This window comes from Oncorhynchus clarkii, chromosome 1 (assembly GCF_045791955.1).
Source record: "Oncorhynchus clarkii lewisi isolate Uvic-CL-2024 chromosome 1, UVic_Ocla_1.0, whole genome shotgun sequence".
NCBI classification, from domain to species: Eukaryota; Metazoa; Chordata; class Actinopteri; order Salmoniformes; family Salmonidae; genus Oncorhynchus; species Oncorhynchus clarkii.
In genome coordinates, this window is record NC_092147.1 from 84,655,394 (window position 1) to 84,680,787 (window position 25,394).

At 48.3% G+C, this 25,394-nt stretch overlaps 1 protein-coding gene across 2 annotated transcripts; it reads left to right on the top strand.

Moving 5' to 3' along the window:
* The first annotated feature begins 2,480 nt into the window (after nucleotides 1-2,480).
* LOC139413490 (actin-related protein 2-A-like) lies at nucleotides 2,481-25,016 on the top strand. 2 transcript variants are annotated; one of them, XR_011634806.1, is made up of 10 exons: nucleotides 2,481-2,597; nucleotides 4,032-4,142; nucleotides 7,883-8,098; nucleotides 8,631-8,703; nucleotides 9,396-9,532; nucleotides 15,655-15,804; nucleotides 19,719-19,864; nucleotides 20,463-20,595; nucleotides 21,001-23,761; nucleotides 24,924-25,016. XR_011634806.1 is itself a non-coding variant. In XM_071160956.1 (9 exons), the coding sequence occupies exons 1-9, from the start codon at nucleotides 2,550-2,552 to the stop codon at nucleotides 21,169-21,171; spliced, it is 1,185 nt and encodes a 394-aa protein (XP_071017057.1). In that variant the 5' UTR covers nucleotides 2,481-2,549; the 3' UTR covers nucleotides 21,172-24,078. The 2 variants fall into 2 exon arrangements, 1 of the variants encoding a protein (XP_071017057.1); XM_071160956.1 differs by lacking the exon at nucleotides 24,924-25,016 and having other exon boundaries at nucleotides 21,001-24,078.
* Nucleotides 25,017-25,394: the final 378 nt, after the last annotated feature.

Sequence of the window (25,394 nt, forward strand, 5' to 3'; positions counted from 1 at the left end):
ACCGAAAGTTTGCTAGATCAAATCCTCGAGCTAACAAGGTAAAAATCTGTCGTTCTGAACAAGGCAGTTAACCCACTGTGCCTAGGCCATCATTGTCAATAAGAATTTGTTCTTAACTGACTTGTCTAATTAAATATTCTCATTAGTTTTTTTATTCTCCAGCTACATGACCATTTAGTGGGGTTCAAGGCCTCACAGACACCTTCCCTCTTCTGACAGAGCAATACACCGTAGGTCTCCCAGACCATAGGCACACTTGTTATTAGCCACTGCTGTAATAAAGTGAATCCTCCTGGGGTAGGTCAGAGCCAGTGTATCAGATGGGGAGCTGTGAAACTCACTGCTCAGCCTGAAGTGTCGCCCCTCGTGCTGTTGAAGAATGCCCTTTTCAATAGCATGATGGGTTGGAATGCTTCAAGAGGAAAGTCAAGTGTGTTTGGGTGGGCAGAGATTCTCGGTTCAAGTCTCATTATGAGCTGAATCAGGGGGAAGTGGTATTGGCTAAACTAGCAACGTGATGTTCTTTACACTTGCTTACCTAGGCAGTTGGGGTTCAAACCAATTATGTATGGTTTTGAACCCACAGACATAGCCCATCCAACTACCTCATCCCCATATTGTTATTTATTTTTTGCTCCTTTGCACCCCAGTAGCTCTACTTACACATTCATCTTCTGCACATGTATCAGTCCAGTGTTTTATTTGCTAAATTGTAATTACTTTGCCACTACGGCCTATTTATTGCCTTACCTCCCTAATCTTACCTCATTTGCACACACAGTATATAGATTGTTTCCCTATTGTGTTATTGACTGTACATTTGTTTATTCCATGTGTAACTCTGTGTTGTTGTTTTTGTCGCACTGCTTTGCTTTATCTTGGCCAGGTCGCAGTTGTAAATGAGTACTTGTTCTCAACTGGCCTACCTGGTTAAATAAAGGTGTTCTCAACTGGCCTACCTGGTTAAATAAAGGTGTTCTCAACTAGCCTACCTGGTTAAATAAAGGTGTTCTCAACTGGCCTACCTGGTTAAATAAAGGTGTTCTCAACTGGCCTACCTGGTTAAATAAAGGTGAAATACATTTTCAAAAATAAATAAAATGTCTCAAGCCCACCTGTACAGTACATTGGATGGTATTTTTTAAAGTAATAATTGTAGGGTCTATGTCAGAGATCAATGTTTATGTTACTGTTTAGGATTGTGCATTGGCACCAATGTTCCCTCTAATCAGAGTACATGCACATGACAGAGCCTTAATCTACACAGACCAATGTGGCATAGCCAATCACATCTGCAGTAGGTCTATATGCAAACAGACTATTGTCATATATGGATCTGTGCCATTTCCTCTGAACTGAACTGTGTTTACAGCTGTGGTCCAGAGTAGATGCGCTTGTTTTAAGATCAAAGAAAGAACTGCATGTAGCCACTTGTGCACATTTTGTTAATATCCTTTGCTAGTTAGTGAGTTATTAGCCCAGTTATAGATCATTAGTAGTCAACAATAGGGGAGTGATTGTTAGTGAGTTATTAGCCCAGTTATAGATCATTAGTTGTCAACAATAGGGGAGTGATTGTTAGTGAGTTATTAGCCCAGTTATAGATCATTAGTAGTCAACAATAGGGGAGTGATTGTTAGTGAGTTATTAACCCAGTTATAGATCATTAGTAGTCAACAATAGGAGAGTGATTGTTAGTGAGTTATTAGTCCAGTTATAGATCATTATTAGTCAGCAATAGGGGGGTGATTGTTAGTGAGTTATTAGCCCAGTTATAGATCATTATTAGTCAACAATAGGGGAGTGATTGTTAGTGAGTTATTAGCCCAGTTATAGATCATTATTAGTCAGCAATAGGGGAGTGATTACTAGTTAGTGAGTTATTAGCCCAGTTATAGATCATTATTAGTCAACAATAGGGGGGTGATTGTTTCCTAAAAGAGCACTAAACATGTACATTTCTAGACATCTCTGAAAAGCAAGTCAAGTAAAGAGCTTTTTTTTTGTCTTAAAGGGGCAGTGTTGTATTTTGAGACAGGCTTGAATGGGCAGAGGGTAGCTTTTATTTGTCTGATTCGTTCAATATTGGTATTGGAATAATAATGCATTTTATTTTGTAAAGTGGTTTCTTGCATTAAACAACACAACATTTTCAGTCACCTTGTCTGAAGGTCAAGCCCTGCACTTTTTCCCCCAAAAGTCTCATGGAATGTAGGCATTGAACACAACACATTGGCTGCTGCTGTCGGCTGTACGATAGAATAGCTATTAAAGTGTTATGGGATGCATTTTCTTCATTGTTGTTTTATGGTAGGCCACTCTGGTAGGTCTACATTACGATCAAATAGCCACAGTAGCCTACTTGGCCCCTGGATTTTATACTTATTTTGTTCTGTGACATTTCTAGGAAGGAAAGAAGAATGGATGAATGCCATCGAAAGGTATTCGAACCCACCCCCCGGAAGATGCCAAGACAGTCTGGGTGGTGACTTCCGGCTTGCTGAAGAAAGTTGAGCTTGGGAGGTTTGCTGGCTCCTGGGTTTTGCAAAATGGATAGCCAGGGAAGGAAAGTGGTGGTTTGTGACAATGGAACCGGGGTAAGTTTATGAGTGGAAAGCTGCATATGACCGAGTTCTATTAATGCTGTATTTTTCCAAGGCAGAATGGCAGGAGAACATTTTTATCTGAAACAGGAAGTGGATGATGTGTTGCTAGCGCTCTAACGTTAGCTAGTTAAGTCGGTGGGTAACGCTAGGCAGGAATGTCTGTCCGTTTTTACAATTATCTACCGCTGGCTAGCTATGTTGTCATCTTCCAATACATTCAATAACAATCAATTTCACGGTGCAAAAATTAAATCGGCCTGTTAGCTCAAACCTATTAAATCGTTTGACCCAGCTTTCGTGTTAGTTAGTTAGTTAGCTGGTTAGCTAGTCTAGTTAGGTCAGCTAACCAGCGTTAGCCAATTAACTACATTTTCACTCAATGTTGATGTCGACGTGTTTTGAATGTTTTGTAAATTCACATTTGTTTCTACTGGTCCTTATGCCTCAGGTTATAACGACAGAATTAGTTAAGCTAGTTCACGTTAACCATAACCCATGCCTGTGTGTTAATAGCTAGCTGGCAATATCCGGTAAGATTTCCAATATTTTTTTATGGAACGCTATAAAATAGTTTTATCTGGGAAACAGCATCGGGGCTGTGCTCCTCCTGACAACTGTTTCTAGGGATTCTGAGGTCCCTCCGTCATTTAGGACATAGGTAGTAAAAATAGCTTACAGTACTCGGATCCTTCAAATCTGGACACACCAAAGGGGTCTTAGTGGTTGTTTTTGGATTGTACTTCTGACTCTCAGCGATTTGAAGCGACGCTGGCATAGTGTGTATGCAGCTAAAAAGTGCTCACTGTGAAGGGCTGAAGAAATGAGTCAAGCGGAAGTGAGACTAGTTTCTTAACCACAGCTAGGATTCTAAGATACACACACCACACACATTCACTGCTAGGCTAGAGCTTGTGACCCTTACTCAAGTCTACTGAAGCGAAGGTCACAAATATTATCAGTAATTGCTTTCTGATGCCCGAATAAGTGTGGACTATAATTTTGCCTTAATTTAATCTCTCGTTACTTCTGGGTAACTGAGATTAGGCATAATAACTAGGCTATTTTGCTTTGGGGAGTTCAAATAAAGCCCATGTCTTCCACATTTGCCTCATCTCTCCACATCCTCTCCACCCGTGCTCACTCTCTCTTCCTCCTGTCTTTTAATTCAAACCAGTCCAATACAAACAATATTTATTCACATGGAAGGAACAGACCAGTATTGCCAGGGCAATCAATATACAGTGTTAATATATATATTTGAATATATTATCTCTTTCTCGCTCTCTGTATCTTTATTTTTAATCCCCAGGAGGCCTTTTGGTAGGCCGACATTGTATATAAGAATTTGTTCTTAACTGACTTGCCTAGTAAAATATTTTAACTAAAGAAAATATATAAATCTCTCTCTCTCTCTGTCTCTCTCAGTTTGTGAAGTGTGGCTATGCAGGCTCCAACTTCCCCGAGCACATCTTCCCTGCCTTGGTGGGCAGGCCAATCATTCGCTCCACAGCCAAAGTGGGCAACATTGAGATTAAGGTAATACTACGAAGCTCCCCTCTCCTGTGTAACACTCCAACGTTGGTTCAAAAGTTACCCCGACACAACAACCCTATTCCTGGACCAAGAAGAATGGACCAGGCTTAATCTCATCTATGTCTGTCATACTGACTCCCTGAGTCTAGTAACACCTATTTTAAAATGACATCCCTTCCTCTCTCTTTGTTTTACTGGCTGACTCTCTACTTTATGCTCCACCTCCTTCACCTGTCATCACATGATGAAGTAGAATATTCAGAAGATGGTAAGTGGTGTGAATTCCTGGCTGGCGTGTGCAGGCCCATGTCCTCCCTGGTTGCCTAACGGGGAGAGAGAGAGTGATGCTGTGTTTTTTACCACATAGCTACTACATTTGGAGTGCCCTTTATTTGTTGTTTTCTATATTTAATTTGTCTCTAATTGGTGTTTTATTTGGCTAAATATTTGGCTAATTATAACATTTGAAGTACTTCTGTGGAGAAAAATGGATTCCTAATGACTAGGGAGACAGAAATCTAGCGATTTTTAAGAGTCCACTCATTTCACTGTTTTGTTGTTCCTGTTTTTCATCTCAAGTTAGTTTAGCAGAAGGAACTTGAATGCTACATGGCCTGTGTCTGAAATGACATCCGGTTCCCTATATAGGGTCAGCGTTCCCATTAAGCCCACGTGCCCATTAAGCCCACGTGCCCATTAAGCCCACGTGCCCATTAAGCCCACGTGCCCATTAAGCCCACGTGCCCATTAAGCCCACGTGCCCATTAAGCCCACGTACCCATTAAGCCCACTTCCAGCTTTGGATTCAAATGTATAATAAAAAACTAGTTTTATAATCAACTTTTCCCGCTGTTTTATGTTTCAGCCAATTAATCTGGTTGTTACATCCATAACAGTTTGTATTCTTAGCCAATCAGATGTTTCATTATTCAGTTATCGAGTTGTGATCCCCTAGTGGCCAATTTCAAAACTGAAGAAAAAAACGTTGGTGTTGAGTCAACCCTCAGGTAACCAATTGTTCAGACGTTTTTTTGGTACCTTCTCAGATAAGTGATCATACTTTCATTTAAAATTTAAGAAATGAATGTGCCTATATGCACATGCAGTGGTGGAAAAAGTTCTAAATGGTCATACTTGAGTAAAAGTGAATATACCTTTAATAGACAATGGCTCAAGTCACCTAGTAAAATACTACTTGAGTAAATAAATATACTTAAGTATTAAAAGTAAATGTTATTGCTAAAATATAGTATCAAAAGTAAAAGTATAAATCATTTCAAATCAGCAATGAATATAAATGTTCTCCCACAACAAAAAAATGTTATTTTGGGGAAGCATATTAGATTGTGAGTTGGGACATAAAGATTCTGTATGTGAACAACTTCTAAGACCCATACATTCAGCTGTTCTCAACTCCCTTCACTCGCGCTAGAGGGAGACTGTCCCGGCTCATGTGCAGATCATAGCTCATGTGCAGATCACACTGCTGGTGCTAGCTCATGTGCAGATCACACCGTTGGTGCTAGCTCATGATGATATCCCTAATCAATGATGATATCCCTAATCAATGATGATATCCCTAATCAATGATGATATCCCTAATCAATGATGATATCCCTAATCAATGATGATGAGCATAACTGTCTTTTGTTGTCGTTTTAAGTTGTTTAAAACACAAAACACTACAGTTGTGCATCTTGTGCATCTAACCCTGGTGCCTTCACCAAGATTAGAAACCTCGGTACTCTCTCCAAGATGTTTGGAGTGGACAGGTAGTCGTTGATGCAGAGAGAGAAGATGATGATCAGGGTTGAGTGACATCAGTGGTGGAAGACCTACAAGTGGTGGACAAACATGCAAACAAACGAGGGACAATGAGATTACTATCGGGCGACTACTCGTGCACTTTTGGCTGGGGGACTTGTCATATTGTGTTTTATGGTCCCCCACCTGTACCTTTTTAATACAACAGTAGAAGGAGATTTTAAACTGTCTTCAGATATGTTTTAGGAAGACAAGTTGAACTTATTAACAAAAATAATAGTGCAGCAAATGTCAATCAGCTTTCAGATAATGAATTGAAAGTTGTGATGGTGTTTGTGTGATGATGGTGTGTTTGTGTGATGATGGTGTGTGTGATGATGATGATGGTGTGTGTGTGTGTGTGTCTGATGATGGTGTGTGTGTACATGGTGTGTGTGTGATGGTGTGTGTACATGGTGTGTGTGTGTGATGGTGGTGTGTGTGATGGTGTGTGATGGTGGTGTGTGTGTGATGGTGCGTGTGTGATGGTGCGTGTGTGATGGTGCGTGTGTGATGGTGTGTGTGTGTGTGTGTGTGATGGTGGTGTGTGTGATGGTGGTGTGTGTGATGGTGGTGTGTGTGTGATGGTGTGTGTGTGTGATGGTGCGTGTACATGGTGTGTGTGATGGTGCGTGTACATGGTGCGTGTACATGGTGTGTGTGATGGTGGTGTGTGTGATGGTGCGTGTACATGGTGTGTGTGTGATGGTGTGTGTGTGTGTGGTGGTGCGTGTACATGGTGCGTGTACATGGTGTGTGTGTGTGTGATGGTGTGTGTGTGGTGGTGCGTGTACATGGTGTGTGTGTGATGGTGTGTGTGTGTGTGATGGTGGTGTGTGTGTGGTGGTGTGTGATGGTGGTGTGTGTGATGGTGGTGTGTGTGTGGTGGTGTGTGATGGTGGTGTGTGTGTGTGGTGGTGTGTGTGATGGTGGTGTGTGTGTGTGATGGTGGTGTGTGTGTGTGGTGGTGTGTGTACATGGCTGTTGATTGGCAGAACAGACAGGATGGAAGCAGCAGGTCTTCATTGAAAACACATGGCCCTGCCAGACGGGGGCTCCTTCAGTGCCAAAACACACACTGTATCAACTGTTTCTCTAACCTGGTCCTAGATCTGTTTGTCCCAACCATTGACCATAGCAGTTGGCACAAGTCAAACCAATACAAACAGATCTGGGACCAGGCTACGGTTTCTAAACGTATTGTGTCAAGTAGCTTCCGTGGGAACAGTTTTCTAGTCTGTGCTGATGACCGTCAGGCTCAGTGTGTGCCAGTGAAATAGGAAACGTTGTACTGTGTGACTAACACTTGGCTAACCAATCATGTAGTGATTCCCAATGCCTGGTTTGCATGTAACTCTGACTGAGCCTTGCTCAAATGAGACTGAATCTGAACTTGACCTGCATGCACAGATTGTCAGGCAAACTTCTCATTGACGTCAATGGTGTCCGTGTAAGTTACTTGCATGTTTCTCAAGTTTAGGATTGTAGCCCTGTGCTCTGGTCAGAAAGGAAACAGGTTTTAAGAGTGAATGCATGGAAACATGCTGTTTTTTAAAGAATGCATGCTGGGTAATTGCTAACGGATGTGACTTGCCTCTTTTTTTTTTTGAGCGCTGCTGCGTATGTGTATATCCCATTACTGTGTCTCTTTAGGCCATCGTGGAGCCGTCATGGAGGCAGTGTTGACATGCCCCTCTGTTACTGCTGATGAAAGGTGACGATACAGCTAAGCTAACGGTCTGATTTCTCCAGGGCCGTATTCATGAGGCCCCTCCACCGATCGAACCCAAACTATCCCACGGAGAACAACACCTCAACTTTTCCAATAAGAAAAAAACGCTTGTTTCTGTTTACTGTTGCAAAATGCTTTGTCACGTCGTGTGCTAATGAACACGACCCAGGAGTGTCTATCTGAACCTTAAACCCCTCAACGTCTATAGGACCTGATGGTGGGAGACGAGGCCAGCGAGCTGCGCTCCATGCTAGAGGTCAACTACCCCATGGAGAACGGCATCGTCAGGAACTGGGACGACATGAAGCACCTGTGGGACTACACCTTCGGGCCTGAGAAGCTCAACATCGACTCCAGGAACTGCAAGATCCTGCTCACCGAGCCGCCCATGAACCCCACCAAGAACCGAGAGAAGATCATCGAGGTGTGTATGTCGGAGGGGGTGGGGGGTGTGTAGCAAGTTGACTCCAAGTGCATAGCAACAGCTAGCTACCACTCTGACCTCATTACCGTATGATAACTAATGTAGGAACATCTGTGTGAGGTTCAGTGGGTTCAGCATTAACAGAGGTCTAAAGCTGTGTGAGGGTCAGTGGGTTCAGCATTAACAGAAGTCTAAAGCTGTGTGAGGATCAGTGGGTTCATCATTAACAGAGCTCTAAAGCTGTGTGAGGATCAGCATTAACAGAGCTCTAAAGCTGTGTGAGGGTCAGTGGGTTCAGCATTAACAGAGCTCTATAAAGCTGTGTGAGGGTCAGTGGGTTCAGCATTAACAGAGCTCTATAAAGCTGTGTGAGGGTCAGTGGGTTCAGCATTAACAGAACTCTAAAGCTGTGTGAGGGTCAGTGGGTTCAGCATTAACAGTGTGTTACACATTTTCATCATTACAGAAGCAGTCCAGCTGTAAGACTGTATTTGACGGCAGTCTTTTAAAGTTGTCTCTCTGTCTCTGGTAGGTGATGTTTGAGACGTATCAGTTCTCAGGGGTCTACATTGCTATCCAGGCTGTGCTGACGCTCTACGCCCAAGGTACTAGACTAGAGGAACACACAGCCTTTTCAACTCTCTCTGGTTCACTTTAAGCCCCAACTCAACACAGCTTACTCCCTCCCATTCAGAGGGCTTGTGAAACGTATCGGAGGGGTGTTAATTATGTTACTCTGTGTGTGTGTGTCTGACCTCTGTGTGTGTGTGTCTGACCTCTGTGTGTGTGTGTGTGTCTCTGACCTCTGTGTGTGTGTGTGTGTGTGTGTGTGTGTGTGTGTGTGTGTGTGTGTGTGTCTGACCTCTGTGTGTGTGTCTGACCTGTGTGTGTGTGTGTCTGACCTCTGTGTGTGTCTGACCTCTGTGTGTGTGTCTGACCTCTGTGTGTGTGTCTGACCTCTGTGTGTGTGTCTGACCTCTGTGTGTGTGTCTGACCTCTGTGTGTGTGTGTGTGTGTCTGACCTCTGTGTGTGTGTGTGTGTGTCTGACCTCTGTGTGTGTGTGTGTGTGTCTGACCTCTGTGTGTGTGTGTGTCTGACCTCTGTGTGTGTGTGTGTGTGTGTGTGTGTGTCTGACCTCTGTGTGTGTGTGTGTGTGTCTGACCTCTGTGTGTGTGTGACCTCTGTCTGTGTGACCTGTGTGTGTGACCTGTGTGTGTGTGTGTGAGACCACTGTCTGTGTGCGTGTCTGATTTCTCTGTGTGCGTGTCTGACCTCTCTGTGTGTTTCTGCCCTCAGGCCTGCTGACAGGTGTTGTGGTGGACTCTGGGGACGGTGTGACACACATCTGTCCGGTGTACGAGGGCTTCAGCTTGCCCCATCTGACACGACGCCTGGACATCGCTGGGAGGGACATAACCCGCTACCTCATTAAGGTACCTCTGACCCCTCACCTCTGACCCCTGGATCTCATACACATTGATTGCCCCCTCATTCACTGTTTTGGTTAAATGGAGTACAACTATGGAAAGAAGAGAAGGAAACGCGGCAGGTTAGGAGAATGAAACGCGGCAGGTTAGGAGAATGGAACGCGGCAGGTTAGGAGAATGGAACGCGGCAGGTTAGGAGAATGGAACGCGGCAGGTTAGGAGAATGGAACGCGGCAGGTTAGGAGAATGGAACGCGGCAGGTTAGGAGAATGGAACGCGGCAGGTTAAGAGAATGAAACGCGGCAGGTTAGGAGAATGGAACGCGGCAGGTTAGGAGAATGGAACGCGGCAGGTTAGGAGAATGAAACGCGGCAGGTTAGGAGAATGGAACGCGGCAGGTTAGGAGAATGGAACGCGGCAGGTGAGGAGAATGGAACGCGGCAGGTGAGGAGAATGGAACGCGGCAGGTGAGGAGAATGGAACGCGGCAGGTGAGGAGAATGGAACGCGGCAGGTGAGGAGAATGGAACGCGGCAGGTGAGGAGAATGGAACGCGGCAGGTGAGGAGAATGGAACGCGGCAGGTGAGGAGAATGGAACGCGGCAGGTGAGGAGAATGGAACGCGGCAGGTGAGGAGAATGGAACGCGGCAGGTGAGGAGAATGGAACGCGGCAGGTGAGGAGAATGGAACGCGGCAGGTGAGGCGAATGGAACGCGGCAGGTGAGGCGAATGGAACGCGGCAGGTGAGGAGAATGGAACGCGGCAGGTGAGGAGAATGGAACGCGGCAGGTGAGGAGAATGGAACGCGGCAGGTGAGGAGAATGGAACGCGGCAGGTGAGGAGAATGGAACGCGGCAGGTGAGGAGAATGGAACGCGGCAGGTGAGGAGAATGGAACGCGGCAGGTGAGGAGAATGGAACGCGGCAGGTGAGGAGAATGGAACGCGGCAGGTGAGGAGAATGGAACGCGGCAGGTGAGGAGAATGGAACGCGGCAGGTGAGGAGAATGGAACGCGGCAGGTGAGGAGAATGGAACGCGGCAGGTTAGGAGAATGGAACGCGGCAGGTTAGGAGAATGGAACGCGGCAGGTTAGGAGAATGGAACGCGGCAGGTTAGGAGAATGGAACGCGGCAGGTAGGTTAGGAGACGCGGCAGGCAGGTTAGGAGACGCGGCAGGCAGGTTAGGAGACGCGGCAGGCAGGTTAGGAGACGCGGCAGGCAGGTTAGGAGACGCGGCAGGCAGGTTAGGAGACGCGGCAGGCAGGTTAGGAGACGCGGCAGGCAGGTTAGGAAACGCGTCAGGTTAGGAAACGCGGCAGGTTAGGAGAATGGAACGCGGCAGGTTAGGAGAATGGAACGCGGCAGGTTAGGAGAATGGAACGCGGCAGGTTAGGAGACGCGGCAGGCAGGTTAGGAGACGCGGCAGGCAGGTTAGGAGACGCGGCAGGCAGGTTAGGAAACGCGTCAGGTTAGGAAACGCGTCAGGTTAGGAAACGCGGCAGGTTAGGAGAATTGGGTTATGGTTGTCCCCGATGCGACTGGAACATGAAGCTTTTGGTCTGTAGTTGTACTCCAGCTACGGTCCTCATTCACTGTGTCCCAGTGCAGGTAACCTAGTGGTTAGAGTGTTGGACCAGTAACCAGCAGGTAGCCTAGTGGTTAGAGCGTTGGGCCAGTAACCAGCAGGTAGCCTAGTGGTTAGAGCGTTGGGCCAGTAACCAGCAGGTAACCTAGTGGTTAGAGCGTTGGGCCAGTAACCAGCAGGTAGCCTAGTGGTTAGAGTGTTGGACCAGTAACCAGCAGGTAGCCTAGTGGTTAGAGTGTTGGGCCAGTAACCAGCAGGTAGTCTAGTGGTTAGAGTGTTGGACCAGTAACCAGCAGGTAGCCTAGTGGTTAGAGTGTTGGGCCAGTAACCAGCAGGTAGCCTAGTGGTTAGAGTGTTGGACCAGTAACCAGCAGGTAGCCTAGTGGTTAGAGTGTTGGGCCAGTAACCAGCAGGTAGCCTAGTGGTTAGAGTGTTGGACCAGTAACCAGCAGGTAGCCTAGTGGTTAGAGTGTTGGACCAGTAACCAGCAGGTAGCCTAGTGGTTAGAGTGTTGGGCCAGTAACCAGCAGGTAGCCTAGTGGTTAGAGCGTTGGGCCAGTAACCAGCAGGTAGCCTAGTGGTTAGAGCGTTGGGCCAGTAACCAGCAGGTAGCCTAGTGGTTAGAGCGTTGGGCCAGTAACCAGCAGGTAGCCTAGTGGTTAGAGCATTGGGCCAGTAACCAGCAGGTAGCCTAGTGGTTAGAGCGTTGGGCCAGTAACCAGCAGGTAGCCTAGTGGTTAGAGTGTTGGGCCAGTAACCAGCAGGTAGCCTAGTGGTTAGAGTGTTGGGCCAGTAACCAGCAGGTAGCCTAGTGGTTAGAGTGTTGGGCCAGTAACCAGCAGGTAGCCTAGTGGTTAGAGTGTTGGGCCAGTAACCAGCAGGTAGCCTAGTGGTTAGAGTGTTGGGCCAGTAACCAGCAGGTAGCCTAGTGGTTAGAGTGTTGGGCCAGTAACCAGCAGGTAGCCTAGTGGTTAGAGTGTTGGGCCAGTAACCAGCAGGTAGCCTAGTGGTTAGAGTGTTGGGCCAGTAACCAGCAGGTAGCCTAGTGGTTAGAGTGTTGGGCCAGTAACCAGCAGGTAGCCTAGTGGTTAGAGTGTTGGGCCAGTAACCAGCAGGTAGCCTAGTGGTTAGAGTGTTGGGCCAGTAACCAGCAGGTAGCCTAGTGGTTAGAGTGTTGGGCCAGTAACCAGCAGGTAGCCTAGTGGTTAGAGTGTTGGGCCAGTAACCAGCAGGTAGCCTAGTGGTTAGAGTGTTGGGCCAGTAACCAGCAGGTAGCCTAGTGGTTAGAGTGTTGGGCCAGTAACCAGCAGGTAGCCTAGTGGTTAGAGTGTTGGGCCAGTAACCAGCAGGTAGCCTAGTGGTTAGAGTGTTGGACCAGTAACCAGCAGGTAGCCTAGTGATTAGAGTGTTGGGCCAGTAACCAGCAGGTAGCCTAGTGGTTAGAGTGTTGGGCCAGTAACCAGCAGGTAGCCTAGTGGTTAGAGTGTTGGGCCAGTAACCAGCAGGTAGCCTAGTGGTTAGAGCGTTGGGCCAGTAACCAGCAGGTAGCCTAGTGGTTAGAGCGTTGGGCCAGTAACCAGCAGGTAGCCTAGTGGTTAGAGCGTTGGGCCAGTAACCAGCAGGTAGCCTAGTGGTTAGAGCGTTGGGCCAGTAACCAGCAGGTAGCCTAGTGGTTAGAGTGTTGGACCAGTAACCAGCAGGTAGCCTAGTGGTTAGAGTGTTGGGCCAGTAACCAGCAGGTAGCCTAGTGGTTAGAGTGTTGGACCAGTAACCAGCAGGTAGCCTAGTGGTTAGTGTTGGGCCAGTAACCAGCAGGTAGCCTAGTGGTTAGAGTGTTGGGCCAGTAACCAGCAGGTAGCCTAGTGGTTAGAGCGTTGGGCCAGTAACCAGCAGGTAGCCTAGTGGTTAGAGCGTTGGGCCAGTAACCAGCAGGTAGCCTAGTGGTTAGAGTGTTGGGCCAGTAACCAGCAGGTAGCCTAGTGGTTAGAGCGTTGGGCCAGTAACCAGCAGGTAGCCTAGTGGTTAGAGTGTTGGGCGAGTAACCAGCAGGTAGCCTAGTGGTTAGAGCGTTGGACCAGTAACCAGCAGGTAGCCTAGTGGTTAGAGTGTTGGGCCAGTAACCAGCAGGTAGCCTAGTGGTTAGAGTGTTGGGCCAGTAACCAGCAGGTAGCCTAGTGGTTAGAGTGTTGGGCCAGTAACCAGCAGGTAGCCTAGTGGTTAGAGTGTTGGGCCAGTAACCAGCAGGTAGCCTAGTGGTTAGAGTGTTGGGCCAGTAACCAGCAGGTAGCCTAGTGGTTAGAGTGTTGGGCCAGTAACCAGCAGGTAGCCTAGTGGTTAGAGTGTTGGACCAGTAACCAGCAGGTAGCCTAGTGGTTAGAGTGTTGGGCCAGTAACCAGCAGGTAGCCTAGTGGTTAGAGTGTTGGGCCAGTAACCAACAGGTAGCCTAGTGGTTAGAGTGTTGGGCCAGTAACCAGCAGGTAGCCTAGTGGTTAGAGTGTTGGGCCAGTAACCAGCAGGTAGCCTAGTGGTTAGAGTGTTGGGCCAGTAACCAGCAGGTAGCCTAGTGGTTAGAGTGTTGGGCCAGTAACCAGCAGGTAGCCTAGTGGTTAGAGTGTTGGACCAGTAACCAGCAGGTAGCCTAGTGGTTAGAGTGTTGGACCAGTAACCAGCAGGTAGCCTAGTGGTTAGTGTTGGGCCAGTAACCAGCAGGTAGCCTAGTGGTTAGAGTGTTGGGCCAGTAACCAGCAGGTAGCCTAGTGGTTAGAGTGTTGGGCCAGTAACCAGCAGGTAGCCTAGTGGTTAGTGTTGGGCCAGTAACCAGCAGGTAGCCTAGTGGTTAGAGTGTTGGGCCAGTAACCAGCAGGTAGCCTAGTGGTTAGAGCGTTGGGCCAGTAACCAGCAGGTAGCCTAGTGGTTAAAGCGTTGGGCCAGTAACCAGCAGGTAGCCTAGTGGTTAGAGCGTTGGGCCAGTAACCAGCAGGTAGCCTAGTGGTTAGAGTGTTGGGACAGTAACCAGCAGGTAGCCTAGTGGTTAGAGTGTTGGACCAGTAACCAGCAGGTAGCCTAGTGGTTAGAGTGTTGGGCCAGTAACCAGCAGGTAGCCTAGTGGTTAGAGTGTTGGGCCAGTAACCAGCAGGTAGCCTAGTGGTTAGAGTGTTGGACCAGTAACCAGCAGGTAGCCTAGTGGTTAGAGTGTTGGACCAGTAACCAGCAGGTAGCCTAGTGGTTAGAGTGTTGGGCCAGTAACCAGCAGGTAGCCTAGTGGTTAGAGTGTTGGGCCAGTAACCAGCAGGTAGCCTAGTGGTTAGAGTGTTGGGCCAGTAACCAGCAGGTAGCCTAGTGGTTAGAGTGTTGGACCAGTAACCAGCAGGTAGCCTAGTGGTTAGAGTGTTGGGCCAGTAACCAGCAGGTAGCCTAGTGGTTAGAGTGTTGGACCAGTAACCAGCAGGTAGCCTAGTGGTTAGAGTGTTGGGCCAGTAACCAGCAGGTAGCCTAGTGGTTAGTGTTGGGCCAGTAACCAGCAGGTAGCCTAGTGGTTAGAGTGTTGGGCCAGTAACCAGCAGGTAGCCTAGTGGTTAGAGTGTTGGGCCAGTAACCAGCAGGTAGCCTAGTGGTTAGTGTTGGGCCAGTAACCAGCAGGTAGCCTAGTGGTTAGAGTGTTGGGCCAGTAACCAGCAGGTAGCCTAGTGGTTAGAGTGTTGGGCCAGTAACCAGCAGGTAGCCTAGTGGTTAGAGTGTTGTGCCAGTAACCAGCAGGTAGCCTAGTGGTTAGAGTGTTGTGCCAGTAACCAGCAGGTAGCCTAGTGGTTAGAGTGTTGGGCCAGTAACCAGCAGGTAGCCTAGTGGTTAGAGTGTTGGGCCAGTAACCAGCAGGTAGCCTAGTGGTTAGAGTGTTGGGCCAGTAACCAGCAGGTAGCCTAGTGGTTAGAGTGTTGGACCAGTAACCAGCAGGTAGCCTAGTGGTTAGAGTGTTGGACCAGTAACCAGCAGGTAGCCTAGTGGTTAGAGTGTTGGGCCAGTAACCAGCAGGTAGCCTAGTGGTTAGAGTGTTGGGCCAGTAACCAGCAGGTAGCCTAGTGGTTAGAGTGTTGGGCCAGTAACCAGCAGGTAGCCTAGTGGTTAGAGTGTTGGGCCAGTAACCAGCAGGTAGCCTAGTGGTTAGTGTTGGGCCAGTAACCAGCAGGTAGCCTAGTGGTTAGAGTGTTGGGCCAGTAACCAGCAGGTAGCCTAGTGGTTAGAGTGTTGGGCCAGTAACCAGCAGGTAGCCTAGTGGTTAGAGTGTTGGGCCAGTAACCAGCAGGTAGCCTAGTGGTTAGAGTGTTGGGCCAGTAACCGAGTTGACAAGGTAAAAATCTGTCATTCTGCCACTGAGCAAGGCAGTTTAACCCACTGTTCCCCGGGTTCTGAAGACGTGGATGTTAAGGGTGATTCAGAGGGGTTGGGTTTAATGTGGAAGACACATTTCAGTTGTACAACTGATACGGTATCCCCCTTTCCCTAATAAGCTTGGTGGAAACACCTCTCTACTTCTCTGATCTCCAGCTGTTGTTGCTGAGGGGCTATGCGTTCAACCACTCTGCGGACTTTGAGACGGTGCGTATGATGAAGGAGAAGCTGTGCTACGTGGGCTACAACATCGAACAGGAGCAGAAACTGGCTCTGGAGACCACCGTGCTGGTCGAGTCCTACCAGGTCAGTACCACTGTTCTACCGGGTCAGTACCACTGTGCTACCAGGTCAGTACCACTGTCCTACTGGGTCTGTACCACTGTCCTACTGGGTCTGTACCACTGTCCTACTGGGTCTGTACCACTGTCCTACCGGGTCAGTACCACTGTCCTACCGGGTCAGTACCACTGTGCTACCTGGTCAGTCCTACCGGGTCAGTACCACTGTCCTACCGGGTCAATACCACTGTGCTACCGGGTCAGTCCTACCGGGTCAGTCCTACCGGGTCAGTTCTACCAGGTCAGTACCACTGTCCTATCGGGTCAGTACCACTGTCCTACCGGGTCAGTACCGCTGTTCTACCTGGTCAGTCCTACCGGGTCAGTCCTACCGGGTCAGTTCTACCAGGTCAGTACCACTGTGCTACCGGGTCAGTCTTACCAGATCAGTACCACTGTCCTACCGGGTCAGTCCTACCAGGTCAGTACCACTGTCCTACTGGGTCAGTCCTACCGGGTCAGTTCTACCGGGTCAGTACCACTGTCCTACTGGGTCAGTCCTACTGGGTCAGTCCTACCGGGTCAGTACCACTGTCCTACTGGGTCAGTCCTACCGGGTCAGTCCTACCGGGTCAGTTCTACCGGGTCAGTACCACTGTCCTACCGGGTCAGTCCTACTGGGTCAGTCCTACCGGGTCAGTACCACTGTCCTACTGGGTCAGTTCTACCAGGTCAGTACCACTGTGCTACTGGGTCAGTCTTACCAGATCAGTACCACTGTCCTACTGGGTCAGTCCTACCGGGTCAGTTCTACCGGGTCAGTACCACTGTCCTACTGGGTCAGTCCTACTGGGTCAGTCCTACTGGGTCAGTCCTACCGGGTCAGTACCACTGTCCTACTGGGTCAGTCCTACCGGGTCAGTTCTACCGGGTCAGTACCACAGTCCTACTGGGTCAGTCCTACCGGGTCAGTACCACTGTCCTACTGGGTCAGTTCTACCAGGTCAGTACCACTGTGCTACCGGGTCAGTCCTACCGGGTCAGTACCATTGTCCTACTGGGTCAGTCCTACCAGGTCAGTACCACTGTCCTGCCGGGTCAGTCCCACCGGGTCAGTCCTACCGGGTCAGTACCACTGTGCTACCGGGTCAGTCCTACCGGGTCAGTACCACTGTCCTACCAGGTGAGTCGTACCAGGTCAGTACCACAGTCCTACCGGGTCAGTCCTACTGGGTCAGTTCTACCAGGTCAGTACCACTGTCCTACCAAGTGAGTCGTACCAGGTGAGTCGTACCAGGTCAGTAACTAACCTCTGTGCTGGTTGAGTCCTGCACGGTCAGTGTAAATAGACCCCTAGTGACCAATTCAGAGCTTTTGGACCCTAAATAACAGGCCAGTATCAATAGCGTTTAGCAGCTGTTTTGTTGTTGTCTGGAGCTTCAGTCTAAAATAACATATTAATGGTGCATAGACCCCCCCAATGACCCCCACAGAATATACCCCCACAGAATATACCCCCACACCACACCACTCTGAGTAGCTGATGAGTAACAGAATATACCACCACACGACTCTGAGCAGCTGATGAGTAACAGAATATACCACCACACGACTCTGAGCAGTTGATGAGTAACAGAATATATCACCACACCACACGACTCTGAGCAGCTGATGAGTAACAGAATATACCACCACACCACTCTGAGCAGCTGATGAGTAACAGAATATACCACCACACCACATGACTCTGAGCAGCTGATGAGTAACAGAATATACCCCCACACGACTCTGAGCAGCTGATGAGTAACAGAATATACCACCACATGACTCTGAGCAGCTGATGAGTAACAGAATATACCACCACACGACTCTGAGCAGTTGATGAGTAACAGAATATACCACCACACCACTCTGAGCAGCTGATGAGTAACAGAATATACCACCACATGACTCTGAGCAGCTGATGAGTAACAGAATATACCACCACACCACTCTGAGCAGCTGATGAGTAACAGAATATACCACCACACCACTCTGAGCAGCTGATGAGTAACAGAATATACCACCACACGACTCTGAGCAGCTGATGAGTAACAGAATATACCACCACACGACTCTGAGCAGCTGATGAGTAACAGAATATACCACCACACCACACGACTCTGAGTAGCTGATGAGTAACAGAATATACCACCACACGACTCTGAGCAGCTGATGAGTAGCAGAATATACCACCACACCACACGACTCTGAGCAGCTGATGAGTAACAGAATATACCACCACACGACTCTGAGCAGCTGATGAGTAACAGAATATACCACCACACGACTCTGAGCAGCTGATGAGTAACAGAATATACCCCCACACCACATGACTCTGAGCAGCTGATGAGTAACAGAATATACCCCCACACCACATGACTCTGAGCAGCTGATGAGTAACAGAATATACCACCACACGACTCTGAGCAGCTGATGAGTAACATAATATACCACCACACCACTCTGAGCAGCTGATGAGTAACAGAATATACCACCACACCACATGACTCTGAGCAGCTGATGAGTAACAGAATATACCACCACACCACATGACTCTGAGCAGCTGATGAGTAACAGAATATACCACCACACCACTCTGAGCAGCTGATGAGTAACAGAATATACCACCACACCACATGACTCTGAGCAGCTGATGAGTAACAGAATATACCACCACACGACTCTGAGCAGTTGATGAGTAACAGAATATACCACCACACCACTCTGAGCAGCTGATGAGTAACAGAATATACCACCACACGACTCTGAGCAGCTGATGAGTAACAGAATATACCACCACACCACTCTGAGCAGCTGATGAGTAACAGAATATACCACCACACCACTCTGAGCAGCTGATGAGTAACAGAATATACCACCACACGACTCTGAGCAGCTGATGAGTAACAGAATATACCACCACACCACACGACTCTGAGTAGCTGATGAGTAACAGAATATACCACCACACGACTCTGAGCAGCTGATGAGTAGCAGAATATACCACCACACCACTCTGAGCAGCTGATGAGTAACAGAATATACCACCACACGACTCTGAGCAGCTGATGAGTAACAGAATATACCCCTACACCACTCTGAGCAGCTGATGAGTAACAGAATATACCCCCACACCACACCACTCTGAGCAGCTGATGAGTAACAGAATATACCCCCACACCACACCACTCTGAGCAGCTGATGAGTAACAGAATATACCCCCACACCACACCACTCTGAGCAGCTGATGAGTAACAGAATATACCACCACACCACACGACTCTGAGTAGCTGATGAGTAACAGAACATACCACCACACGACTCTGAGCAGCTGATGAGTAACAGAACTGGATTGGTCTCTATATGTTAATGTCGGTGGAGCTTCAGAGGAACCAGGAAGTGCTGAGCAGCTTCCAGAGAGTGGGTGGAATATTCCTCCATGATATTGCTTTTCTTTCATAAGAAGGGAACTCATTATAAAACACACACATCTTAAGAGTGTGTGTGAGAGACAAGGTGGGTAGTGTGTCTGTGGGGGCGTGACATCATATCCTTTGTGGCCACAGGGCGGCGGTGGCTGGGCAGCTCTCAACTTCCTCCCACGGCCTGAGCTGAATAGAGCCTTTACACACGCACACGCACACGCACGCAAGCTACAAAGACGCACACAACGCATAAAATACAGATCAACACGTTTTACAGTAAATGCGCACACACACACACACACACACACACACACACACACACACTCACCACCACACGTGATCATCAACAAGACACTACTACACATTCACCACACGTAAGCCTGAACAACATACACACACCACCCTCTGACTTTCAATCTCCCTCCCTCCTCCCTCCCTCCCCCTTCCCTCCCTCCCTCCCTCCCCCCTCCAGCTCCCAGACGGCAGGGTGATCAAGGTGGGAGGGGAGCGTTTCGAGGCTCCAGAGGCTTTGTTCCAGCCCCATCTCATCAACGTAGAGGGAGTCGGGGTGGCAGAGCTGCTCTTCAACACTATCCATGCAGCAGACATCGACACCAGGTAACTAACACACACAGACCGACAATACACACACAGACCGACAATACACACACAGACCGACAATACACACACAGACCGACAATACACACACAGACCGACAATACACACAGACCGACAATACACACACAGACCGACAATACACACACAGACCGACAATACACACACAGACCGACAATACACACACAGACCGACAATACACACAGACCGACAATACACACACAGACCGACAATACACACACACACTACTTTTTTTATCGACACCTGTTTTAATCTCCCCTCTCTCTCTCTGCCTCCCCCCTCTCTCACCTCTCTCTCTCTGCCTCCCCCCTCTCTCACCTCTCTCTCTCTGTCCCCCCTCTCACCTATCTCTCTCTGCCTCCCCCCTTTCTCACCTCTCTCTCTGCCCCCCCCCCTCTCTCTTCCTCCCCCTCTCTCACCTCTCTCTCTCTGCCTCCCCCTCTCTCACCTCTCTCTCTCTGCCTCCCCCCTCTCTCACCTCTCTCTCTCTGCCTCCCCCCTCTCTCACCTCTCTCTCTGCCTCCCCCCTCTCTCACCTCTCTCTCTCTCTGCCCCCCCCCATCTCTCACCTCTCGCTCAGGTCTGAGTTCTATAAACACATAGTGTTGTCAGGTGGGTCCACCATGTATCCAGGTCTTCCATCTCGACTAGAGAGGGAGCTCAAACAGCTCTACCTGGAACGCGTGCTGAAAGGCGACGTGGACAAACTCTCGGTGAGAACAACTCTTTTAAAATATATTTTTGTTTTTATTTAACTCTCTATTCGTAAATGTAAGTCAATAACAGATTGTTATTTGCAATGATGACCTGTCTAAAGGTCCAACCGGTCCCTAATGGACCTGAAGGGTGGGAGGAAGGATGTATGTTGAAAAGTATTGGGACATGGCCCACTTCCTCAACATGGTGCAGTGTTGTAGTTAACCCACAAGGTGGAGACAGAAGAAACATCTCTTAAGTAGTCAGCTCATAGTACACAACAGAAGTAGCTGCTCTACAAATCACCTTGCATCCTGAATTATTAGGCGTTATATGATGAGGCCAAGATTCATCCATCCTGTGCCAAACTCCTCCCCAAACTCCTCCCCTCGGACATAATGCTGAATTGTCTCCCTCTGTAGAAATTTAAGATCCGCATCGAGGACCCGCCGCGGCGTAAGCACATGGTGTTCCTGGGCGGGGCTGTGCTGGCGGACATCATGAAGGACAAAGATAACTTCTGGCTGACCAGGGAGGAGTACCAGGAGAAAGGTGTCAGGGTGCTGGAGAAACTGGGAGTCACTGTCAGATAAAGACCTCCACAATGTTAATGACCACACACACACACATATACACACACACACACACACAACACACGCACACACACACACACCACGCACACACACACACACACACACACACACACACACACACACATATATAAATATCCATATATTCACTCAAACACTGAAGGGTCATCATAGAGAAGCACCTAGAATGGTGTATGTCTAAAACACACACACACACGGTTTCCTCCCCCATGGCAGACTAGATATCTATTTATCCTTCTTCCTCTTCTAAACAACAGAATCACGGCATCACCGTAGGGAGTGATGACGCCCTCCTCCTGTCTTCTGATGGTCTAGTATAGTTTAGCTCAGGGTTGGTAGTAGAGTTCAGGACACCACTCCTCCAGCCCTCCTCCTCTCCTCCTGTCGTCTGATGGTCTAGTATAGTTTAGCTCAGGGTTGGTAGTAGAGTTCAGGACACCACTCCTCCAGCCCTCCTCCTCTCCTCCTGTCGTCTGATGGTCTAGTATAGTTTAGCTCAGGGTTGGTAGTAGAGTTCAGGACACCACTCCTCCAGCCTTCCTCCTCTCCTCCTGTCGTCTGATGGTCTAGTATAGTTTAGCTCAGGGTTGGTAGTAGAGTTCAGGACACCACTCCTCCAGCCCTCCTCCTCTCCTCCTGTCGTCTGATGGTCTAGTATAGTTTAGCTCAGGGTTGGTAGTAGAGTTCAGGACACCACTCCTCCAGCCCTCCTCCTCTCCTCCTGTCGTCTGATGGTCTAGTATAGTTTAGCTCAGGGTTGGTAGTAGAGTTCAGGGTGAATATCAAGTCTCCTGAAGAAAGATTTTCACCACACGGGGAAAGCAATATGGTGGAAAGTGAGTCAATGAGTCTATTTCCTCACTGTGCTATTTTGTTTTCGGACTAGTGCAGATCAGGGTTGAGGTCAATTTCAGTTTAGATTATTATTTTTTATTTTAAAGAAAGTGAAAACGGAATGGTCCCCAACCTTAATGCAGACGAGGAGAACAACGTTAGACTATTGAGACCCACCCCTAGAACAGTTAAACCTCTCCTTACCAATCACTTCAAACTTCCCTGTCCTCTTCATAAAGGAGTAGCTAGAAGCTGTCCCTAATCGCTGATGCAGGGTTAGATGGTATCATAAAGGAGTCGCTAGAAGCTGTCCCTAATCGCTGATGCAGGGTCAGATGGTATCATAAAGGAGTCGCTAGAAGCTATCCCTAATCGCTGATGCAGGGTCAGATGGTATCATAAAGGAGTCGCTAGACGCTGTCCCTAATCGCTGATGCAGGGTCAGATGGTATCATAAAGGAGTCGCTAGAAGCTGTCCCTAATCGCTGATGCAGGGTCAGATGGTATCATAAAGGAGCCGCTAGAAGCTATCCCTAATCGCTGATGCAGGGTCAGATGGTATCATAAAGGAGTCGCTAGAAGCTGTCCCTAATCGCTGATGCAGGGTCAGATGGTATCATAAAGGAGTAGCTAGAAGCTGTCCCTATTCGCTGATGCAGGGTCAGATGGTATCATAAAGGAGTCGCTAGAAGCTGTCCCTATTCGCTGATGCAGGGTCAGATGGTATCATAAAGGAGTCGCTAGAAGCTGTCCCTAATCGCTGATGCAGGGTCAGATGGTATCATAAAGGAGTCGCTAGAAGCTGTCCCTATTCGCTGATGCAGGGTCAGATGGTATCATAAAGGAGTAGCTAGAAGCTGTCCCTATTCGCTGATGCAGGGTCAGATGGTATCATAAAGGAGTCGCTAGAAGCTGTCCTTATTCGCTGATGCAGGGTCAGATGGTATCATAAAGGAGTAGCTAGAAGCTGTCCCTATTCGCTGATGCAGGGTCAGATGGTATCATAAAGGAGTCGCTAGAAGCTGTCCCTATTCGCTGATGCAGGGTCAGATGGTATCATAAAGGAGTCGCTAGAAGCTGTCCCTAATCGCTGATGCAGGGTCAGATGGTATCATAAAGGAGTCGCTAGAAGCTGTCCCTAATCGCTGATGCAGGGTCAGATGGTATCATAAAGGAGTAGCTAGAAGCTGTCCCTATTCGCTGATGCAGGGTCAGATGGTATCATAAAGGAGTCGCTAGAAGCTGTCCCTAATCGCTGATGCAGGGTCAGATGGTATCATAAAGGAGTAGCTAGAAGCTGTCCCTATTCGCTGATGCAGGGTTAGATGGTATCATAAAGGAGTAGCTAGAAGCTGTCCCTATTCGTTGATGTAGGGTCAGATGGTATCTCATTTCCCAAATGGTTAAAGGGATAGTGTGAGATTTTGGGCAATTAAGACTTTTTTTCCAGATGAACTTGTGGACACCAAAACAGGCTGAAGTTTCAGGCAGTCTTTTCAAACAGCTCTTACACTAAAAGGGCATCATCATCATTAACATTTCCACAGTATTATTCCATCCTCATAGTATGGAAATAGATTATCATTTAAAAAAAAACAAGTACATCACTTTTTTTGACTGCACGGGTCCTTTAAGGTCAGGGTACGGTTAGGGTTGACTGATCCTAAATCTGTGGTTATTTAGAGGTAACCTACCATACGTTTTCTAGGATGTCACAATCAGGATGCATCTCAAACAGGCATTGGCCAGTCCAGTATACAGGCATTGGCCAGTCCAGTATACAGGCATTGGCCAGTCCAGTATACAGGCATTGGCCAGTCCAGTATACAGGCATTGGCCAGTCCAGTATACAGGCATTGGCCAGTCCAGTATACAGGCATTGGCCAGTCCAGTATACAGGCATTGGCCAGTCCAGTATACAGGCATTGGCCAGTCCAGTATACAGGCATTGGCCAGTCCAGTATACAGGCATTGGCCAGTCCAGTATACAGGCATTGGCCAGTCCAGTATACAGGCATTGGCCAGTCCAGTATACAGGCATTGGCCAGTCCAGTATACAGGCGTTGGCCAGTCCAGTATACAGGCGTTGGCCAGTCCAGTATACAGGCGTTGGCCAGTCCAGTATACAGGCGTTGGCCAGTCCAGTATACAGGCATTGGCCAGTCCAGTATACAGGCATTGGCCAGTCCAGTATACAGGCATTGGCCAGTCCAGTATACAGGCATTGGCCAGTCCAGTATACAGGCATTGGCCAGTCCAGTATACAGGCATTGGCCAGTCCAGTATACAGGCATTGGCCAGTCCAGTATACAGGCATTGGCCAGTCCAGTATACAGGCATTGGCCAGTCCAGTATACAGGCATTGGCCAGTCCAGTATACAGGCATTGGCCAGTCCAGTATACAGGCATTGGCCAGTCCAGTATACAGGCATTGGCCAGTCCAGTATACAGGCATTGGCCAGTCCAGTATACAGGCGTTGGCCAGTCCAGTATACAGGCGTTGGCCAGTCCAGTATACAGGCGTTGGCCAGTCCAGTATACAGGCGTTGGCCAGTCCAGTATACAGGCGTTGGAACAGGCGTTGGCCAGTCCAGTATACAGGCGTTGGCCAGTCCAGTATACAGGCGTTGGCCAGTCCAGTATACAGGCGTTGGCCAGTCCAGTATACAGGCGTTGGCCAGTCCAGTATACAGGCATTGGCCAGTCCAGTATACAGGCATTGGCCAGTCCAGTATACAGGCATTGGCCAGTCCAGTATACAGGCATTGGCCAGTCCAGTATACAGGCATTGGCCAGTCCAGTATACAGGCATTGGCCAGTCCAGTATACAGGCATTGGCCAGTCCAGTATACAGGCATTGGCCAGTCCAGTATACAGGCATTGGCCAGTCCAGTATACAGGCATTGGCCAGTCCAGTATACAGGCATTGGCCAGTCCAGTATACAGGCATTGGCCAGTCCAGTATACACACAAACCTAGTATTCGTGGAGAACCGATCATGTTTTTATATGATGTTTTGTATATCATGATTTATTCATTTCTCTTTTTGGGAGAGGGATGTCTTGATTCTTCTGTTGGATGTATACAGATCCTCTTTATCTTACATTTTTATTTAGATTTGTTTTACATCATTTTATTTTTTTGTGGTGAACGACCATTTTAAAACGGAGCATATGTCATATGAAAATTCCTCCTTGTTTTTAATGAAGAATTGATGATGATGATGAGGATAGTGAAGATGATTATAAGGGACATGACCCCCTGACCTTAGTGACGGTAGTGGGGTTCAAAGGTCGGGGGTTCAGGAGTGGGGTTGTGTGAGGGTCATGATATATAAAACAAGGTTCAATCTGAAAGTTGTGCTTATTAGG

What these genes read in the sequence shown, in the direction of transcription:
- LOC139413490 (XM_071160956.1), top strand. Translation starts at nt 2,550, where the DNA reads ATGGATAGCCAGGGAAGGAAAGTGGTGGTTTGTGACAATGGAACCGGG. An exon ending in TGGGCAACATTGAGATTAAG is followed by an intron (nt 4,143 to 7,882) that starts GTAATACTACGA and finishes CAACGTCTATAG; the next exon opens with GACCTGATGGTGGGAGACGA. An exon ending in TAACCCGCTACCTCATTAAG is followed by an intron (nt 9,533 to 15,654) that starts GTACCTCTGACC and finishes TCTGATCTCCAG; the next exon opens with CTGTTGTTGCTGAGGGGCTA.